The sequence below is a fragment of the Oncorhynchus masou genome, chromosome 18 (genome assembly GCF_036934945.1).
Source record: "Oncorhynchus masou masou isolate Uvic2021 chromosome 18, UVic_Omas_1.1, whole genome shotgun sequence".
Classification (NCBI taxonomy): domain Eukaryota; kingdom Metazoa; phylum Chordata; class Actinopteri; order Salmoniformes; family Salmonidae; genus Oncorhynchus; species Oncorhynchus masou.
In genome coordinates this window covers 50,873,518-50,894,288 of record NC_088229.1, presented here as the reverse complement: position 1 = coordinate 50,894,288, position 20,771 = coordinate 50,873,518, and the positions used below count along the sequence as shown (strand labels likewise).

The 20,771-nt window shown below is 44.2% G+C and overlaps 1 protein-coding gene across 1 annotated transcript in view; it reads left to right on the top strand.

The window, feature by feature from the left end:
• The first annotated feature begins 142 nt into the window (after positions 1–142).
• Positions 143–20,771, top strand: part of sult1st6 (sulfotransferase family 1, cytosolic sulfotransferase 6) — a 56,038-nt gene continuing 35,409 nt past the window's right edge. Inside the window, exons 1-2 of the mRNA XM_064923598.1 lie at positions 143–977; positions 5,703–5,831. Of these exons, the coding sequence (XP_064779670.1) occupies positions 791–977; positions 5,703–5,831 (316 nt within the window). The 5' untranslated portion in view covers positions 143–790. The remainder of the gene's footprint in view (positions 978–5,702; positions 5,832–20,771) is intronic.

Sequence of the window (20,771 nt, the reverse complement as noted above, 5' to 3'; positions counted from 1 at the left end):
CTATAGCAACCTGTTTTTACTTGGGAAGTAAATAGCAGAAGGGATATTTGGCTAGCTCCTCTGTTTGGAACTGATAGTTCTAGACACTCCCTTGTCCCTCCCTCGAACTCCAGATTCACTGGTAAAAAAAAAAAAAAAAAAGAAAGTGGAATTCAGTCTTGCCTGGGGAGTTACATAAGGGCACTTTAGTATAGGAAGTCAGAATGGCTTACACCGGGATAGAGCTCAGAGCAGGCAGACAGCACTCAGCCAGAGAGAGGAGGTTAAAAACAGAGTAGGAGAAGGGAGAGAACATTTTGGGCCTAGACAAATATTCTAGGAGATAGGGATAGTAAGAAGGGAGTAACATCATATAGTCAAATATTACAGAGAGAGAGGGGGGGAGAGAGAGAGAGGGAGAGAGAGAGAGAGAGAGAATAAGAACAAGGAGAGGTAGAGTAGACAGAGACTAGTTTGAGAGCAGACACCGGAATCTACAGCAGCTAAGGTAGAGACAGATCCCATATACTCTTCTGTGCTTTTCTCGTCTTCAGCAGACAAGAGATACAGAGAAAGCTATTTAGGATAAACAAAAGAAAAGTGAGAGATCTTGCATAGAGAGAGAGAGAGATGTTAGAAAGCTAGAGTGATACAGAGAGAAAAACAAGCAAGTCAACTTTCTGTGCATACTGACAAAGAGGACCAACCACTCCAAGAAGATAAGCAGAATACCGGACTTAAACACTTTTACATTCTTGGGCTCCCTGTGGTCTGCTTGTGGTTCTGCTTCCTCGTGGAGGAATTTGAAGTCATGGCTGGGAAAGAAGCGCTGTCGTACAGTGAGGCCATCGCGGCAGCGGGTGACGCATTATACCGCTTTCCCCTGATCAAGATCCAAGGGGTCCCTCTCATGTGCCAAATTGTCCACAACTGGGACTCTATCTGGGCCTTCCGCCCCGATCCCTCTGATCTCCTCATTGCCACCTACCCCAAAGCAGGTAACTGGAAAGAGGTTATTTATAATTGATTTTGTCATTCACAGATTATTAAAGGTAGCCTGGTTTAACCAGACTGAAAACTGCACTCACAGAATGATGCGGTCACGGTTCAGGCTGGTTTAACCAGGCTAAATCAAAGGGACAAGTATGAAATCAAAGTTTGTCAGATACTTTGAGACCTTAAAAGTAGTCGAACGCCAAGATGAGTCCACACACCACGGCATCATTTGTCTAGAGCTAGCTTCACAGGAGGCTGGTGAGGGGAGGACATAATAATGTCTGGAATGGAGTGAATGGAATGGTGTCAAACGCATGTAGATCATGCGTTTGATACTGTTCCAATAATTCCATTCCAGCCATTACTATGAGCCCGTCCTCCCAAATGAAGGTGCCTCCTGTGCTAGCTACATGCCTCAAATCAAAATTAATGAACCAGATAAGCACAGCGAATCCTGAAAACAATAAGGTGCTTATCCTTTTCATTGATTTTGGATTGTGGTTCAGAGCTTAATCTTCTTAACCTGGGTCATCGTGGAGTTACAGTATCTCAACAGAAGACTACCCACATGAAAAAATAATTTTCTATAGAATACTACAGTATTTACTATATGATTCTGTAGTATACTGTACAATACTATACTTCACACTGTAGTATCCCTTGATCTTGTGTAGTACTTACTACGTAAAATAGGTAAAAGAATAACACTGTACTACAGTAATGTTCGCAAAAACATTACAGTCCGCAGAAAAACTACAGTTGTTTTATCATAGTAATACTACAGTATTTAATTTGCATATACCCTGCCTATTTCCCTCCCCCATATCTCAATTTGTGCCACCCATAAGTGAGAAACATACAGGTAACTGACTAAATAAAGGAAACACCAACATAAAGTGTCTTCATAGGTCGTTGGGTCACCACGAGCCAGAACAGCTTCAATGCACCTTGGTATTGATTCAATACTGAACAAATATATAAAAACGCAACATGTAAAGTGTTGTTCCCATTTTGAGCACACATTTGTTTACATCCCTGTTAGTGAGTATTTCTCCTTTGCCAAGAAGTATTTCTTAGGAGTATTTATCCTTCCACCTGACAGGTGTGGCATATCAAAAAGCTGATTAAACAGCATGATCATTACACAGGTGCACCTTGTGCTGGAGACAACAAATGGCCACTCTAAAATGTGCAGTTTTATTACACAACACAAGGCCACAGATATCTCATGTTGAGGGAGCATGCAATTGGGATGCTGACTACAGGAATGTCCAACAGAGTTGTTGCCAGATAATTGAATGTTCATTTCTCTACCATAAACTGCCTCCAACGTTGTTTTAGAGATTTTGGCAGTACATCCAGCTTAGGGTTAGGGTCTAGGGCAGTAAAAGTAAAGATATGTTCATAGAAAATGACTCAAGTTAAAGTGAAAGTCACCCAGTAAAATACTACTTGAGTAAAAGTCTAACAGTAATTAGTTTCAAATATACCTAAGTATCAAAGTAAATGCAATTGATAAAATGTACTTAAGTATCAAAATAAAAGTAGAAATAATTTAAAATTCCTTATATTAAGCAAACCAGACAGTATGATTTTCTTGTTTTTTAAATTTACAGGGCTGGGGAGTAAGGTATCCGTCACACCTAAGGGATTACAAAAAACGGTAACTGTAATCCGTTACATTACCAGCAAAAATATTGTAATCAGATCACAGGTACATTTGAAAAACGAGATGATTACTTCAAGGATTACTTTTAAGTGCGAGAAATACATATTTGACACTTCTCTGTTTTCTCAATGACATTCAAAGCAGCATTGAAAAAAGGCACAAATTTAAGTTCACATGTCAGAGATCACTAACACACCAAATGTGATTGATCGATTACGGGAAAAGTGCAGGAACAGGCTTTTTTAGGCTACAGTCCAAGGCATGTCTTCCAATGGTGCGACTGCTGTTGGCATCCAAAGACGATCCAATTTAAATAAACGCTTGGAGGTAAGAATGACAGCAGTGGTGTCGTCTACGGTGATATGGATATCACTTATTATTGATATCTACAAAGCGCATTGATGTGAATCACACTGCAGCTCTCTCATGTAGCTATTTGTGCCTTACTGATAGTGGTTGTTGTGGATGGCTGTTCACAAATCTAAATGTGTATTTGAACCCAATAATGGTTGAATTCAAGAAGTTTAAACTACCTATCAATCTTTTTTTTTAAACAGTAGACAATGAATGCGCTCTTGCAACAGCTGCATAGTTTGGATCCCAGCCTATGGAAAAAAGTAGTGCTTTTATTGCTTAATCTAATTCATGCTAATAAATAAAAAATAAATCCACAGGCCTAATGGAAACATGCTCACATGCACACTTTTGACAGACTTAAAGGGGCAATCTGTAGTTGTTAAATTTTTTGACAAATACATTTTATATATATATATATGGATGGATATATATATATATATATATCCATCCATTGATTATTGAAGAATATAACTTATAAATGTCTCATGAGCTTAGCTCAACTGTCAAACTACCCAAAATATAAGCTTGTTTTTCTCCAATGTTTGTAAACATTGTAAATGTAAACAAACACTGTACAGCCTCATAACATGGTTAAAACAATACTTTTGATAACATGGATGATCAGTTCTTGAATCCATAGCTCTGTCTATTAATCTGAGAGTGGTTACATTTCTCCAGGCCCATCCCTCAGCTTTTTACGAAAACAGAGGTGGGGCAACGATTTTGTTAGTGTTTCATCTGTGGATTTGCCCTTTAAACGGCCTATAGCAAATGCAGCATATTTTCAACTCGAATCAATGAGCCCAATCAATCAGTCCTCCACGACAGCAAAATCATAAACAACAGAGTAGGGCTGGCTAATACGTCCTTAATTTTGGGGTTAAAAAACAATTTCGCTAATCTATACTTCCATATTTCCAAGTCCTATTCTTGGAATGACTGGAATTCTGATAGACTTTGGTTTTTAATGTAAAGATATAATTTAATCGTATTATTATTTGTAGTGGAAAGCAATGGGTTAGAAGAAGCCTACATAAACAACCCCTAAAGAAAAATTTAACATCTATATTTAACCAGCTATGTAAACTTTAACATTGATTTATCCTGTAATAGATGTTGTTCAATTGTTATCATACATTTTTGTGTTCTTCTAATGCCCCTTATTGGGAAAGTAATCTAAAAGTAACCAAATGTAATCAGATTACATTACTGAGTTTGGGTAATCCAAAAGTTCCATTACTGATTACAATTTTGGACAGGTAACTAGTAATTGTCACAGATTACATTTAGAAAGTAACATAGCCACCCCTGCGGATAGCCAAGGGCAAAGTCCAACACTCCAACATAATTTACAAACAAAGCATTTGTGTGAGTCCGCCAGATCAGAGGAAGTAGAGATGACCAGGGATGTTTTCTTGATAAGGTCGTGAATTGGACCAGTTTCCTGTCCTGCTAAGAATTCAAAATGTAACAAGTACTTTTGGGTGTCAAGGAAAGAGTAAAAAGTACATTATTTTCTTTAGGAATGTAGTGAAGTAAAAGTAAAAGTAGTCAAAAATAAAATATAGTAAAGTAAAGTACAGATACCAAAAAAAAACAACTTAAGTAGTACTTTACACCACTGGGGCAGGGATGTCCCAAGGATCCCTGATAGCACTGATGATTTTTAGACATGACCCTAAGTGTGATGGGATGTTGATTACACACCTCTCTGGAAGAACCTGATTTCAATATACTTTACATTTATTTATTTATTTTACCAGGCAAGTCAGTTAAGAACAAATTCTTATTTTCAATGACGGCCTAGAAACAGTGGGTTAACTGCCTGTTCAGAGGCAGAACGACAGATTTGTACCTTGTCAGCTCGGGATTTGAACTTGCAACCTTTCGATTACTAGTCCAACGCTCTAACCACTAGGCTACCCTGCCGCTACCCTACATCCCTAATTTACATAAGTGTTTCCATTATTTTGGCAGTTACCTGTATATGCCAAGTATAGACCATATATTGTGTTAAATACAGGTAATAGAAAATAATAGAAGCTCTGAACTGTTCATTCAGACCCCAGTCCTACCTACAGGTTATGGAAAATGGGCTCTTTTAGTATTTGTCCAGTACATTTCCTGAAGGTTAAAGCCCCCACTTCTATGTCAAAGATAATAAAACAAAACACTATAGTAAATACTATAGTAATGTCCACAAAAAAATACACAGTATACTACAGTCTGCCAAAATGCTACATAAATACTACAGTATACCACAGTCCAAAAAAACACTACAGTAATTCATAAAGTATATACTACAGTTTTTTTACTACAGTATTTAAACTATAGTAAACTGTAAATACAACAGAATGTCCGCAAAATCACTACAGTGAATACTACAGTCAAGTCCGCAAAAAGACTACAGTGAATACTATAGTATTTACACCATATAATGTTTTTTTCATGTGGGTATTTTGGAGTGGGAGAACACATTCATTGTACTGGCCACTGGTTTGGAATGTCCACTGCATACCCCTGGAGTAATGTAAATTCCAAAGAAATAAAATTACTAGAATGGACATTCTCATTCAAGTCAATCATCCGTGATAGGTGGACTGTTGGCGGTACCCATGAGTGTTCCAGTCAACTTGCCGGGGTCTGAGGGGATTCTAGTAATTATATTTCAATGGGCCCCTCTACCTTTCCTGTCTCTCAGGAACCACGTGGACCCAGGAGATCGTGGACCTGCTGCTTAACAACGGAGACGCAGAGGTCGCAAGGAGAGCACCCACCTCCTTCCGAATCCCATTCCTGGAGATCCACTCCCCCCCGCCCATCCCCTCTGGTGCGTGTGTATGTGTGTGTGTGTGTGTGTGGTTTCTCATCCTACAAGCTGTTCAGAGCTCATTGTGTATCATTGTAGCAGACCTGGGTCAAATACCTATTTTCAAACACTTCTTGCAATACGTTTTTTGCTAGAGTCTGCCTGGAGTGCCAGATGGGCAGGGTTTGCACTTTTGGGAAGTTTCTATTAGGTTATTAAGCCAGTCAAGCTCAAATAGGCACAGATAAAGTATTTATAGGCAGAGATAAAGTATTTATTTTCAAGCTTCTGTTCTATTTCTTCTTCCTACTTAGCTTAAATGCATCTCGTAACTCTGGTCCGCAGTGCAGGGCCATATTATGTGTACCCCACGGCTCACAAACCCAATTCCTGGAGGAATGTTTGGGCGCTGGTCTTAATAACAACCCGTTTCCTCTACCTTGATCAGAGAATGAGTTATTAACCCACAAACATCTCCCCCCAGTGTGTGTGTGCATGTGTGCGTGTGTGTGTTTGTGCTTGTGTGTGTTAAAAGCAAGTACAGAGAACAAGGCCAAAATCACTTGTGCTGTGATTGCTAACCTTTGAATCTTTATTGAGTGTGCAACAGTGTTTTATGATGCACGACGGCTGACGCGACAAATATAAAGTTTATTTTATCAAGAGGAAATATGCCTTATTCTTTTTATCCACACACACACACACACACACACACACACACACACACACACACACACACACACACACACACACACACACACACACTGCACAAATGTTGTATTAGGCCTTGTATGGATGGATGCTTTTGTAATATATTGTATCTGTCCTACTATGGCATCTAAGACAGCATAGGCAGCAACATTGAGGCTATCTCCATTTTGAAGTAGTCAATTTCCTTCTTTTGTGTTAAAAAAAGAATAAAGCTTATAATGGTAATTTAACACCACCTGCAGTGCTGGTGTCCTGAACCAAGTATTGTGTCGTTCAAGTATTTTGGCCACTAAATGGCAGTGATACAGCTTAAACCCATTTACAAATCAGGCAACCCAATTTGAAGAAGAAGCCAATGCGCTGATCATTGGCTGATCACTCCCAACTCATAGGAATCCCCACCCAGTTGAGAACTTTGACTAGAGACCTCTATGTGTCACGCCTTGGTCTTAGTATTTTGTGTTTTAGTTAATTAGTTGGTCAGGCCAGGGTGTGACATGGGTTTATGTTATTGTGTTGTCGTATTGGGGTTTTTGTAGGTATTGGGATTGTGGTTGATTAGGGGTGTGTTTAGTTTAGGTTTGGCTGCCTGAGGCGTTCTCAATCAGAGTCAGGTGATTCTTGTTGTCTCTGATAGGGAACCGTCTTTAGGTAGCCTGGGTTTCACTGTGTATTTCGTGGGTGATTGTTCCTGTCTCTGTGCTAGTTTTCACCGGACAGTTGCGGTCACTTTTGGATTTTCGTTTTTTCTTGTATCGGAAGAGAAAAGAACGAGCGCCATTCTCCTTGAGGAGATGGTGCTAAATACATCATCACGGTCGATCCCTGGGATTGGGCTGGCGAACACGATTCGTTTTGCTTGGAAGGAAAAGGAGTTGGAGCCGTTAGGACGAGAATCTTTTGGAAGAATTATATTGATGGGGATTCTAAAGCTGACGGTGAAGGACGTGTTTTGTTTCCAAGGCAACTCGTTGGAGGGGCGCATACGACGTCGCGCTATATACTGAAGAAAAGCATGATGATATCCTTAGAAGGGCAAGAGCAGTGGGAGGTGAGAGGCCGATGTGCCACTATGAAATATCAAGTCTGGCGAAGAATAACTTTAGGGTTGTGACTGTTAACATGTACAACCCTTACGTTAAGGATGAAGAGGTGAGGGCTTTTCTGGGGAGATACATGGATAACGTTTCCTCAGCTAGGCACCTCAAAGACTCCCTTGGGTTTTGGAATGGGAGGAGAGGTTTCCAGGCCCTCCTCAGGGAGGACCCAAAGGGACATGGTGGATACCTTCATCCTCCTGCTATGTTCTCCCTTGGGGCTGACAGGGGGACTTTGTTTTATGCACGTCAGCCCCCTTTTTGCAGGCGCTGTATGGCCTATGGACACATTTTCGCCTCGTGCAGCATGAGAAAATGCAGATTTTGTGGATCTGAGGATCACGAGGCGAGGGATTGTGACAAGCCTAAGACATGCCATGGGTGTGGCTCGTCAGCACACCTGTGGCGGGAGTGCCCGGCCCGTCAGAGGTCATATTATTATTATTATTATTATTATTATTATATATTATATTATATATGCGTCTGCGGCTGGGGGGGGAGCAGGAGCGGGGGATGGGGGAAGAAGAGGAGGGGAAGGAAACATGCCTCATGACAAGACTACAAGTCCAGAGGGGAAGGCTACAAGGAAGGAAGAGGAGCAAGAAGCGGTGGATGGAAGAGAGAAGGAAACGGAAGGCACGGGAGTAGGAGAACCAGGAAAAGCGGTGGAAGAAGGCAACCGAGTGGAGGAGAATGAGAGAGAAGAAAGTGAGGGAGGAATGTTAGAGAAGAAGACGGTGGAAGAGCAAGTGGACTGGGGGGAAAGTGACATGGTGGAAGAGATGAGGGGTATGGTGGAGGAGCTGGCGGGGGCGGGGGTGGTATCTCTCCACTGCCGCCATCACCAAAGAAGAGAATGAAGAGGAGGGTGCGATTGGCCGACAGTGAGGGGGAGGGGATGGCCAAGAGAGTGATGGGGGTGGGAGAAACCTCTGGGTTGCTGCTGGTTTCCCAAGACTCTCAACTTCATTTGGGTGGTGACACACCTAACAAGACTCAGGACTGGGTATAGGAGGAGGTGGGGAGTTTTTTGTTTGGGGACTCAGCCTCCCCAATTTTCTTCCAAACCAGCTGCAACACTGGGGAGGGGGAGGATTGTGGGGGTAGACCCAGGGTGCAGGGCACCCCGAAGCCAAACACTATTCCTGCATCCTGGGATGGTGTGATGGAGGAAGAGGGCGGGATGTCGGGATTACAGATGGTGTTCTCACCGGTAGATATGGAGCAGGGGAGCATCGGGTGAGTCTCCTGTTTTTTGTTTTTTTTCTGTCTGGGTTTAGTATTTGAGTATATTACATGTTTTATTTTATTTTCTTCATGGAGTCTAATTTTACTTTTGTTAGTTTAAATGTAAGAGGTTTAAGAGATATTGTTAAGAGGAGGGTGGTTTTTAGTTATTTGGAGGGTGTGGGTTTTGATTTTTGTTTTTTACAGGAGGTTCACCTGAAGGATGGAGGGGATGTTAGTAGATTTAAGAGGGAGTGGGACAAGGGTGAGTCGGTTTGGGGTGTAGGGGGGGTGCACTCATCTGGGGTAGGGATTTTGTGTGGGCACAGGGAGGTAAAAGTGGAAGATTCCTTTGTTGTAATGCAGGGGAGAGTTATAGGGGTGGATGTCACAATAAGGGATTGTAAATTTAGATTAGTGGTGGTGTATGGGCCACAGGTGGTGGCAGACAGGAAGGAGATGGTGGACTGTCTGACGCCCCTGTGTGTTACAAATAGGAAATTAGTGATAGGGGGGGATTTTAATACAGATTTAGGAAGAGGGGGGATAACAGTGCAGGCGCCATTGCTAGGCTAATGGCTTGCCATGGTCTGGTAGATGGTGGTATGCACACTACTCCGAAAATGGACGGTCCTACATGGCGTAACTCCAGGGGGGTTGAGCGGAGGCTCGATTATATTTTTGTACCCAGGTCTTTGGGAAAGTTGTCTGGGCGGCTGCTGCCTGTTTTCTTTTCGGATCACGACGGGGTGCTCCTGCAGGTGGGGTCGTCGGTCTGCCTCTTTGGTAAGGGGTACTGGAAGCTAGATCGGGATGTGCTGGAGGAGCAGGCTTTTGTTGACGGGTTTTATGTTTTCTTTAGGAGGCTTGAGGGTCTCCGGTCCATGTGTGAGGGGGTGTTAGAGTGGTGGGATTTAGTTAAGGTGAGGATTAGGGCTTTTATAATAGGGTATTGCAAGAGGAAAAAAAGGGAGGAGAGGAGGGAGGTGGATCGTATCCAAAGGTTAATTGAACTCGAATACGAGGCAGGCAACCTTGGCGGGTCGTTTGACTGGGAGAGATCCTCAACCCTAAAGGCGCAGCTCAGGGAGTTGCAGGAGCGGAAGGCTCGAGCTTTCCTGGAGCGTGCGCATAGCGTCTTTCTAGGACATAATGAGACTTGTTCTGCTATGTTCTTTAAGTTGGTTAGGGCAAGACAGAGTAGGAAGGTAATGCATGGTGTTAGGGAAGAAAATGGTAGTATAGTTAGAGAACCAGAGGATATGGTCAGGGTGACAACTGATCATTTCCAAGGTTTATTTAAGGAAAGGGAAATAGATGTAGAGCAGGGAAATGTGTTTTTAGAACACTTGTCCAGGCGGTTGCCGGAGGACATTAGAGAAGTGATGGAGGCCCAGATTTCACTAGAAGAGGTTGAGAGCGCTCTTAGGAGGATGGGAAAAGGGAAGGTGCCTGGGATGGATGGGCTGCCGGCTGAGTTTTATCTCAAGTTTTGGGGTATACTTGGACCAGTGGTCCTCGAAGTCTTGAGGGCCATCCTTGAGACGGGGGTCCCGGGGGGATCAATGGCTGTTGGTGTGCTGTCACTTTTATATAAGAAGGGGGAAGTAACTGACCTTGGCAACTGGCGGCCGTTGACCATGCTGTGTGTAGATTACAAGCTACTTGCAAAGGTTTTAGCAGACCGGTTGCGCACAGCTCTTCCCTACGTCGTTCATGAGGATCAGACGTGCGGGGTAGAGGGCCGCTCTATTAGATGGAACCTACAGTTAATCAGGGACTCCATCGCTTGGGTTGAAGATAGAGGACTGCCTTTTATGGTAGCAGCGCTAGATCAGGCGAAAGCCTTTGATCGCATGAATAGATCCTTTTTATTTAGAGTGTTAGGTCGATTAGGATTTGGGGAGAAGTTTATAGGATGGATTCGTACATTATATGTCGGAGCGGGGTGCCGAGTTAGTGTAAATAGTCACTTGGGTGACGTTTTTGACCTCTCGTCTGGGGTCAGGCAAGGGTGCCCACTCTCGGCTCTCCTCTTCGTTCTGTACATGGAGCCTCTGGGGGCTGCCATTAGGGCAGACACAGGGGTGGAAGGTCTGCTGATCCCTGGAAGTGGTGGACTGCGTGTTAAGATGACGCAGTACGCCGACGACACTTCCTTGTTGTTGTGCAAGGACTCGTGCCTGACAAGGTCCCTTGCCATCTTTGGGGATTTCACTCGAGCGTCGGGAGCAGTTCTGAACCATGCAAAGTCTTCCGTTAAGTTTTTCGGAAGATGGCGCGGTAGAACGGATGTGCCTGGGGGGTTATCTCTCTGTGAGGGGGCCCTGAGGATTCTCGGGGTCCATTTTGAGACCTCCGGCTCTGCGACGCTAAACTGGAACATGCGTATTGCAGTGGTACAGAGGAAGCTAGCAATGTGGAAAGCTAGGTATTTGTCTTTTATGGGCAAAGTCCTGGTCCTAAAGGTGGATGTGTTGCCGTCACTTTTGTATTTGGCATACATCTACCCATTGCCGGCTTGTCTGAGAAGGCCTCTAGTGAAGCTTGTGTTTCAGTTTATGTGGAGTAGCAGGTATGAGTGGGTCGCCAGGGCACGCATGATCTGTCCCATCGGGAGGGAGGTAGGGGGTACCACATTTCCCCCTCAAGCTGGACACAATTTTTGTTTCTTTCTTGTTAACGGAGCTTGCTCAGCCAGTGATCCACCCGTCCGGTTACCTCCTGCGGGTGTTTTTCTCGTATCAGGCGAGAAGCATAATGGTGTGGTCTAACACGGGTCCTCGGGCGGAACAGCTGCCGTGGCACTTTGGTCATGCGGCCAAGTGGTTGCGTGCGCACCCTGAGGTTGAAGTTGCCCGAGTAGGTTTAGATCATAGGCACCTGTACGAGGAGGTCAGAAAGGCAGAGAGTCGGGCGCCTGTAGTAGGCATCTCGGAAGCGGTCTGGGAGGGAGTGCAGGTGCGGGGTCTGGACAACAGGCTCAAGGACCTGAATTGGTTGAGCCTTCATAAGTGTTTGCCGGTACGTTCCATCTTGTACCGGTTTAGTTTAGTGCAATCCCCCACCTGTCCAAGATCCTCTTGTGGCAGGGAGGAGACTGTGTGTCATGTCTTTTGGGACTGTGCCTTTGCCGGAGTAGTATGGGCTAGGGCACGGGTGTTGTTAGGTTTGGTAAAGGGGGATTTTGTATTGACGTGGGCCAGGTTAGAGAGGGGTGTAGGGAGAGGGACGGATAGGGACAGGTTTCTGCTCTGGCTTCTCATGAGTCTCTTTAAACGGGGGCTGTGGGAAGCAAGGCTGAACATGGAGAGGGAGAGATTGTGGGGTGGAAGGGATAGTGAGGAGAGTGGAAGGAGATTTGAGGGGGAGGATGAAGAGGGAGGAGAGGAAGTGGGGGCAGCATGCTGCTCGGGAGAGGTGGAAGGGGGGTTTAGGGCTGGGTGTCATTTAGATTTGTAAAAGGATAGATTAGGGACTGGGAGATAGGGAAAGGTGTTTTGTAGGGTGACGGGGAGGGAAGATGCTCCCCTGAGGTTTTTGTTTGGGGTTTATGTTTAGTTTAATTTAATTAGTTTAATTAAAATTATCATTATTTGTGTATGTATGTAAATTATGATTTGTAAAGAATGAATGGTACTGAAGATAATAAATTATTTTTTATTTAAAAAAAAGATAGGCTGTAATAGGTTTCACGGTCCGTTTGTTGTTTTTTGTATTTATTAGTTATTTCATGTATCGTTCCGTTTTTCTTCATTACAGACATGAGTAACCACCACGCTGCATTTCGGTCCGACTCTCATTCAACAAACGAAGAACGCCGTTACACTATGGTCATTCTTAGATTGAGGTGGCTTTTGGGGTGAGAAAAAATCTACATTTTTTTTTTTGATTTCAATGTCTTTGGGTAAATCTTCTCATTTTAAATCAACTAAGGCAGCTTAATAACTTTTTGATTAGTAACATCAATGACACATAGGTAAACTAAGGATTTAAAAAAAATGAAAGCCCCAGATGCTTAAATATAAGGTCCTTCATTTGGGCCTACAGGGAGGAGGTGAGGGCCCTCGGAGTGTGGTGTCAGGACAATAACCTCACACTCAACGTCAACAAAACTAAGGAGATGATTGTGGACTTCAGGAAACAGCAGAGGGAACACCCCCCTATCCACATCGATGGAACAGTAGTTCCTCGGCATACACATCACAGACAAACTAAATTGGTCCACTCACACAGACAGCATCGTGAAGAAGGCGCAGCAGCGCCTCTTCAACCTCAGGAGGCTGAAGAAATTCGGCTTGTCACCAAAAACACTCTCAAACTTCTACAGATGCACTATCGAGAGCATCCTGGCGGGCTGTATCACCGCCTGGTACGGCAACTGCTCCGCCCACAACCGTAAGGCTCTCCAGAGGGTATTGAGGTCTGCACAACGTATCACCGGGGGCAAACTACCTGCCCTCCAGGACACCTACACCACCCGACGTTACAGGAAGGCCATAAAGATCATCAAGGACAACACCCACCCGAGCCACTGCCTGTTCACCCCGCTATCATCCAGAAGGCGAGGTCAGTACAGGTGCATCAAAGCTGGGACCGAGAGACTGAAAAACAGCTTCAATCTCAAGGCCATCAGACTGTTAAACAGCAACCACTAACATTGAGTGGCTGCTGCCAACACACTGACTCAACTCCAGCCACTTCAATAATGGGAGTTGATGGGAAAGGATGTAAAATATATCACTAGCCACTTTAAACAATGCTACCTAATATAATGTTTACATACCCTACATTATTCATCTCATATGTATATGTATATACTGTACTCTATCATCTACTGCATCCTTATGTAATACATGTATCACTAGCCACTTTAACTATGCCACTACATACTCATCTCATATGTATATACTGTACTCGATACCATCTACTGTATCTTGCCTATGCTGCTCTGCACCATCACTCATTCATATCTTTATGTACATATTCTTTATCCCCTTACACTGTGTATAAGATATTCGTTTTGGAATTGTTAGTTAGATTACTTGTTGGTTATTACTGCATTGTCGGAACTGGAAGCACAAGCATTTCGCTACAATCGCATTAACATCTGCTAACCATGTGTAAGTGACAAATAAAATTTGATTTGATTCTAATGACATATGATTTATCATTTGGCTCACAATTTAATTTCCCTTCATTTAGAGTAACACCATTGACACTTTTAGACACACCAAATCATCAAACAGAATACTCAAATTTGTGACATATTAAGATTATTATTAAACAAATATATATACACACACAGTGCCAGTCAAACGTTTGGACACACCTACACATTCAATGATTTTTCTTTGTTTGTACTACTTTCTACATTGTAGAATAATAGTGAAGACATCAAAACTATGAAATAACACATGTAGAATCACGTAGTAACCAAAATACAAAATCAAAATCTCTATTTTAGATTTCAGATTCTTCAAAGTAGCCACCCTTTGCTTTGCACACTCTTGGCATTCTCTCAACCAGCTTCACCTATAATGCTTTTCCAACAGTCTTAAATAAGTTCCCACATATGCTGAGCATTTGTTGGCTGCTTTTCCTTCACTCTGCAGTCCAAGTTCTGGTGATTGTGGAGGCCAGGTCATCTGATGCAGCACTCCATCACTCTCTTTCTTGGTCAAGTAGCCCTTACACAGCCTGGAGCTGTATTTTGTAATTGTCCTGTTGAAAAACAAAAATAGTCCCACTAAACGCAAACCAGATTGCATATTTCTACAGAATGCTGTGGTAGCCATGCTGGTTAAGTGTGCCTTAAATTGTAAATAAATCACCTAGTGTCACCAACAAAACACCCACACACCATCACACCTCTTCCATCACACCTCTACACACCTCTTCCATGCTTCACGGTCAGAACCACACATGCAGAGATCATCTGTTCACCTAATCTGCATCTCACAAAGACACATTGGTTGGAACCAAAATCTCAAATTTGGACTCATCAACCTAAAAGACAGATTTCCACTGGTCTAATTTTCATTGTTCATGTTTCTTGGCCCAAGCATGTCTCCTCTTCTTATTGGTGTCCTTTAGAAGTGGTTTCTTTGCAACAATTTGACCATGAAGGCCTGATTCATGCAGTGTCCTCTGAACAGTCTCCTTGATGTTTAGATGTGTCTGTTACTTGAACTCTGTGAAGCATTTATTTGGGATGCAATCTGAGGTGCATTTAACTCTAATGAACTTATCCTCTGCAGCATGGGTAACTCTGGGTCTTCCTTTCCTCTGGCGGTCCTCGTGAGAGCCAGTTTCATCATAGCGCTTGATGGTTTTTGCAACGACACTGGAAGAAACGTTCAAAGTTCTTGAAATTTTACATACCATCCCAAAGAGCCATGGACCTCCAGCCGAGAGGCAAGAAGGATGACCAAAACTTTGTTGAATCCCAAGATAATGATAGCACCACAGCAGGCAAGATTAGCATTAGCCCTCATAACTCAGACGACAAATCGAGACTGTTGCTCTCAGCAGCCTCTTCCGAGTCTGCCGGCATGCTTTCTACGTTTAATCTCCAAGATGGCGTAGCAGTTCAGATGTCTTGTCTTTTCAAGTCCCGTGTATATATATTTTTTCCTTCGTATATATTTTGTATATACTTTTTATATTTTTAAATTCAATTTCAACATACTCTTCTGCAACCCGCCTCACCCAATTTGGTATGGATCTGCTATTTTCTATACTTTAGAATCGGAACCCCCAACAGAAGCTAGCCTGCTAGCTAGCTACTAGCTAGTAGTCAGTTAGCCACTGCTAGCGGTCATCAGCTAACCTTAGCCCGGTCAACTCCTGCCAGTCTGCACAGCGTGATTCAACCCAAGCTCTGTACCTTTTCACCTGGATCATTGCAGCTAGCTAGCTGCTATCCGAGTGGCTACTCCTGGCTAACGTCTCTGTCCAGAAGCAAGCACCAGTTAGCCTGGAACTAGACTCGTGCAAGACCCATCTTAGCTGAAGAGGCCCATCTTAGCTGAAGAGGTCCACCAGCCACTCCTTGGGCTACAATACCTACTTTGCCAATTAGCCTGGACCCCTTGTACTGCCGACGCCGAGCCCGCCGATCCATCACGACTGGTCTACTGATGTAATCCGCCAGAGGGGGTTTCAACAGGCTCCTCCATCACGACGTCCTCATCCGCTTGCATATCGCGGGGACGATTCGATGCTATTGCAGTCCACCACAGGATGTTTTTGTGCTGGTCGAGGGCAGTCAAGTATGGAGTGAGCCAAGGGCTATATCTGTTCTTAGTTCTACATTTTTTGAAAGGTGCATGCTTATTTTAGATGGTGAGGAAATTACTTTTAAAAATGACCAGGCATCCTCGACTGATGGGATGATGTCAATATCCTTCCAGGATTCCCGGGCCAGTTCGATTAGAAAGGCCTGCTCACAGAAGTGTTTTACGGAGCGTTTGACAGTGATGAGGGTTGGTCGTTTGACCGCGGACCCATAACAGCAGAGGTGTATTTGGAGGGCAAGTTGGTCATAATAACATCTATGAGGGTGCCAAAGTTGACGGATTTAGGGTTGTACCTGGTGGGTTCCATGATAATTTGTGTGAGATTGAGGGCATCTAGCTTAGATTGTAGGACTGCTGGGGTGTTACGCATACCCCAGTTTAGGTCACCTAACAGAACAAACTCTGAAGATACATGAGGGGCAATCAATTCACATATGGTGTCCAGGGTACAGCTGGGATCTGAGGGGGTCTATAACAGGCGGCAACAGTGAGAGACTTATTTCTGGAGAGATTAATTTTTAAAATTAGAAAGCTCGAACTGTTTGGTCATAGACCTGGAAAGTATGACAGAACCTTTCAAGCTATCTTTGCAGTAGATTGCAACTCCTCCCCCTTTGGCAGTTCTATCTTGATGGAAAATGTTGTAGTTGGGGATGGAAATCTCAGAATATTTGGTGGCCTTCCTAAGCCAGGATTCTGACATGGAATGGACATCAGGGTTGGCTAAGTGTGCTAAAGCAGTGAGTAAAACAAACTTAGGGAGGAGACTTCTGATGTTGACATGCATGAAACCAAAGCTTTTTCGGTTACAGAAGTCAACAAATGAGAGTGCCTGGGGACACGCAGGGCCTGAGTTAACCTCCACATCACCCGAGGAACAGAGGAGGAGTAGGATAAGGGTACGGCTTTAGGCTATCAAAACTGGTCGTCTAGTGCGTTGGCGACAGAGAATAAAAGGAGCAGATTTCTGGGTGTGGTAGAATAGATTCGGGGCATAGTGTACAGATAGGGGTATGGTGGCATGCGGGTACAGTGGAGGTAACCCCAGGCATTTTGTGATGATAAGAGAGGTTGCATCTCTGGACATACTAGTTGTGCTGGGTAAGGTCACCACATGTGTGGGAGGTGAGACAAAGGAGTTATCTGAGGCATGTTGAGTGGGACTAGAGGCTCCGCAGTAAACTAAAACAATGATAACTATCCTAAACAACAATATACAAAGCATATTGACATTTGAGAGAGACATAAAGCGAGGCATAAAGCAATCACAGGTGTTGATTGGGAGAGCTAGCTAAGACAACAACAGGTAAGACAACAACAGCTACTCAGCTAAGACAACAAGTAAAATAGCGATGAATGGGCAGAGAGGGTCAGTTAACTACTCATAGGGGCTGAGTTCGAGGCTGGGGCCGACAGATAAACAGAAAAAAAAACAGAATGGAGTACCGTGATTAATGAACGGTCCAGCAAGCATCAGCCAATTGATCATAGGGTCCAGTGAACAGCAATAGATGTAACAGGGAAGCCGCTGGGTAGTTGTTACTACCTAGCAAGCGGGAGACACAGCGTTTAAAGTTAGCAGACCAGGGCTAGTAGATGCGCCTGCTCCGACGTCCGGCAAAGGCTGGTTGGGGGCACAGCGGATGGAGTTACGTCGGCAGACCAGTCGTGGTGGAACGGTGGCATAGATAACAAAACAGGGCAAACTGACCATGATATTGAACCAGCCGGAACACGTCACAGAATAGAGGAACTGAGAACTGTAACCCCACAACAAGGGGTGGGAACTGAGCATATTACTGCAGCCAAAGCCAGTGATTTTCTGCGTCAGCCCCAACACCATGCCAATCTTCAGGGGAGCATGCCGCTCTCACCCAATGCACAGCCCAGCTCATACTGGCGCAAAGAGTTTAAAATTTCTGGTCAGATAGGTGAACCGGGCCAGAAAGAAAAACTGATTTTTTCCAGCCTTGCCCATCAGATCGAGAATGGACTTAACAGAGGCTAACCTGAGGTAGAAATAGTAGACGCAGTAGTCAAGGCTATTTATCCAGGCTCACAGCTACGCAGCTACTTGGAAGGTAAACCCCAGCTAACTCTTCCCACACTTAGATGTATCCTGCGTTCCCACTTCCAATAGAAGAGTGCAACAGAGCTTTACAAACAGCTAGCTTCAGTAGCACAGCATAGCAAGGAGACCCCTCAAAGCTTCCTGATGCCTGTCTTAGAATTGAGGCAAAAAGTACTGTTTGCATCCCAGGAGTCAGAATCAGGGCTTAAGTATGACCCTGCTCTAGTCCAGAGCATGTGTTTACACACAGTCCTTACGGGTCTCCAGAGTGATAGTATCAGGATAGACATGCAGCCTCTCCTGCTAGAGAGTGAAACATCAGATGAGGTTTTGTTAGAGAAGCTTAACATTGCTTGTGCTAATGAGATAGAAAGACGAAACAAAAAGCGGTTTAATGCCCCACAGCCTGCTACAACTGTAAGTGTAGTCCAGTTAGAAGATACGCCATCTGCAAAGTGTCCTGTGAAGGAAGCCAAAGCTAAGATACCCACAGAACTGTTAACAGAGTTAGCTGAACTTAAGACAAGTGTAGCTTCTCTAAAAGGTCTCAGTGCAGAGATTGCTCAGATTAAGGAGACATTACAGCAGCCTATGTTTCAGTCACCACCTTGTGCCTATGCCCCACCCCCAGTTAGGAGGCCAGATAGGGACCCCCAGCCACCTGTTTCCCAGCAGCAGTATTACAGCAACTACAGTCGGTCCCAAGCACCTGACCCTGCGCAGCATCAATATGCACCTAACCGGTATACCAACCACTCTGCTCAAGCTCCAAGGAGGTGTTTTGTCTGCCAGCAGGCCAGAACAGATGCACGCTGCACACACTGCTTCCGATGTGGGAAGTCCCAGAAATGTGCAAATTGTGCCAGAGAAGATTCATTTGAGAACCTGAAACAATATTCATCATGTAAAGAGACACTGTACTGTTCCAAAGTATGTCAAAACCAACATTGGACTAAACATAAGGAAAAATGCACTCACCTGAAAATTGACTCTACCAGTGAAAGGTTTTCCTGCACAGAAGAAAATGCCCACTCCTTAACATCCCTAGCTCAAGGTTGCCACCCCCGTAAGGTCACCTCGCTAGTCAGCAGACAGTGCCTTATTGAGTGTCACCTGAATCGCCACCACCTACAAGCTCTATGGGACACAGGCTCTCAAGTATCGGTCATTGATGAACGATGGAAAGAGGAATCTCTCCCAAACGCAAGGCTGAGAGGTGTTTCAGAAATCCTGGACTCACCTGATGATCTAAGGTTGACTGCAGCAAATGGGACTGAAATGCCGTACTTGGGATGGATTGAAACAACTTTTCGGCTAGCCTCTGAAACTGACCAAACAAAGGAACTGATCATTCCAGTGCTGGTAATGAAAGGCTGTCACCTATCTCATCCCATCATAGGTTTCAATGTTATCGAGCACATCCTGACTGACCGAATAGACTAAACGATACAGTACAGTAAAAACAGCTTTCCCAAGCCTCAAAAGAAACAAGGTTAGAGCTTTTATACAGGCTGTTAGCGCAGAACAGACAGATGAATACGCAGTGAAAACCAAGAAAGAGAAGGTTGCTGTACCAAAACACAGTAGCATTCAGATTGAGTGCCGTGTAGCTTCCCAGCCTTTCAAAGATGACATGACAATGCTTTTCCAGCCAGACTTGAACCCGCAGTGGCCAGACGACCTTGAGTTCTTTGACACACTAGTCAGAGTCAGGAAAGGTGTTTTTCCAGTTATCCTGCTTGATGTCTCTAACCCCACTGACCACGACATTGCCCTGCTAGGACGCACAATAATCGGTACAGTACAAACCATTATGACTGTGTTACCTGCCCAAGTCTTTGAAAAAACTGTCACCCCAGCCACAGTGAATCACACCAGCGTTTGAACCCCATGTACTGCTACTGAACAGTGGGATCCACCAGTAGGTTTAACTCACCTAACCGAAGAGCAGAGAGAGGTTGTTAGGCAAATGCTTAGAGAAGAGTGTCACTCCTTCTCCAGATCAGAATGACATTGGCTGCATTGAACGATTGAAAATGACTATTTCTCTAAAACCAGTAAAGCGCACATACATGTCAGTGCCCAGGCCACTGTATCAGGAGATGAAGGGTTAGCTTCCGGTTGTGTATAGATTACAGAGATCTGAACAGAAAGACACATCCCGACCGCCAGCCCATCCCTCGGGTCCAAGACATCATGGACAGTTTAGGTGGTGATTCCTGGTTCTCCCTCTTAGATCAGGGAAAAGCGTATCACCAGGCGTTCATCTCTGAAGAAAGCAGACCACTGACAGCATTTGTGACCCCATGGGGACTCTATGAGTGGATACGTATGCCATTCGGCCTCATGAACGCTCCTGCAGCTTTTCAGCGGTGTATGGAGGAGTGTTTGGAAGGGCTCTCGGATAACATCTGCATTCCTTATCTGGATGACATGCTAGTTTTCAGTAAAACATTCAACAGCCATGTGAATGATGTGCGAAAAGTTTTGCAGTGTCTCAGAGAGTATGGCATTAAACTCAAACCAAGTAAGTGTGATCTCTTTAAACCCCAGG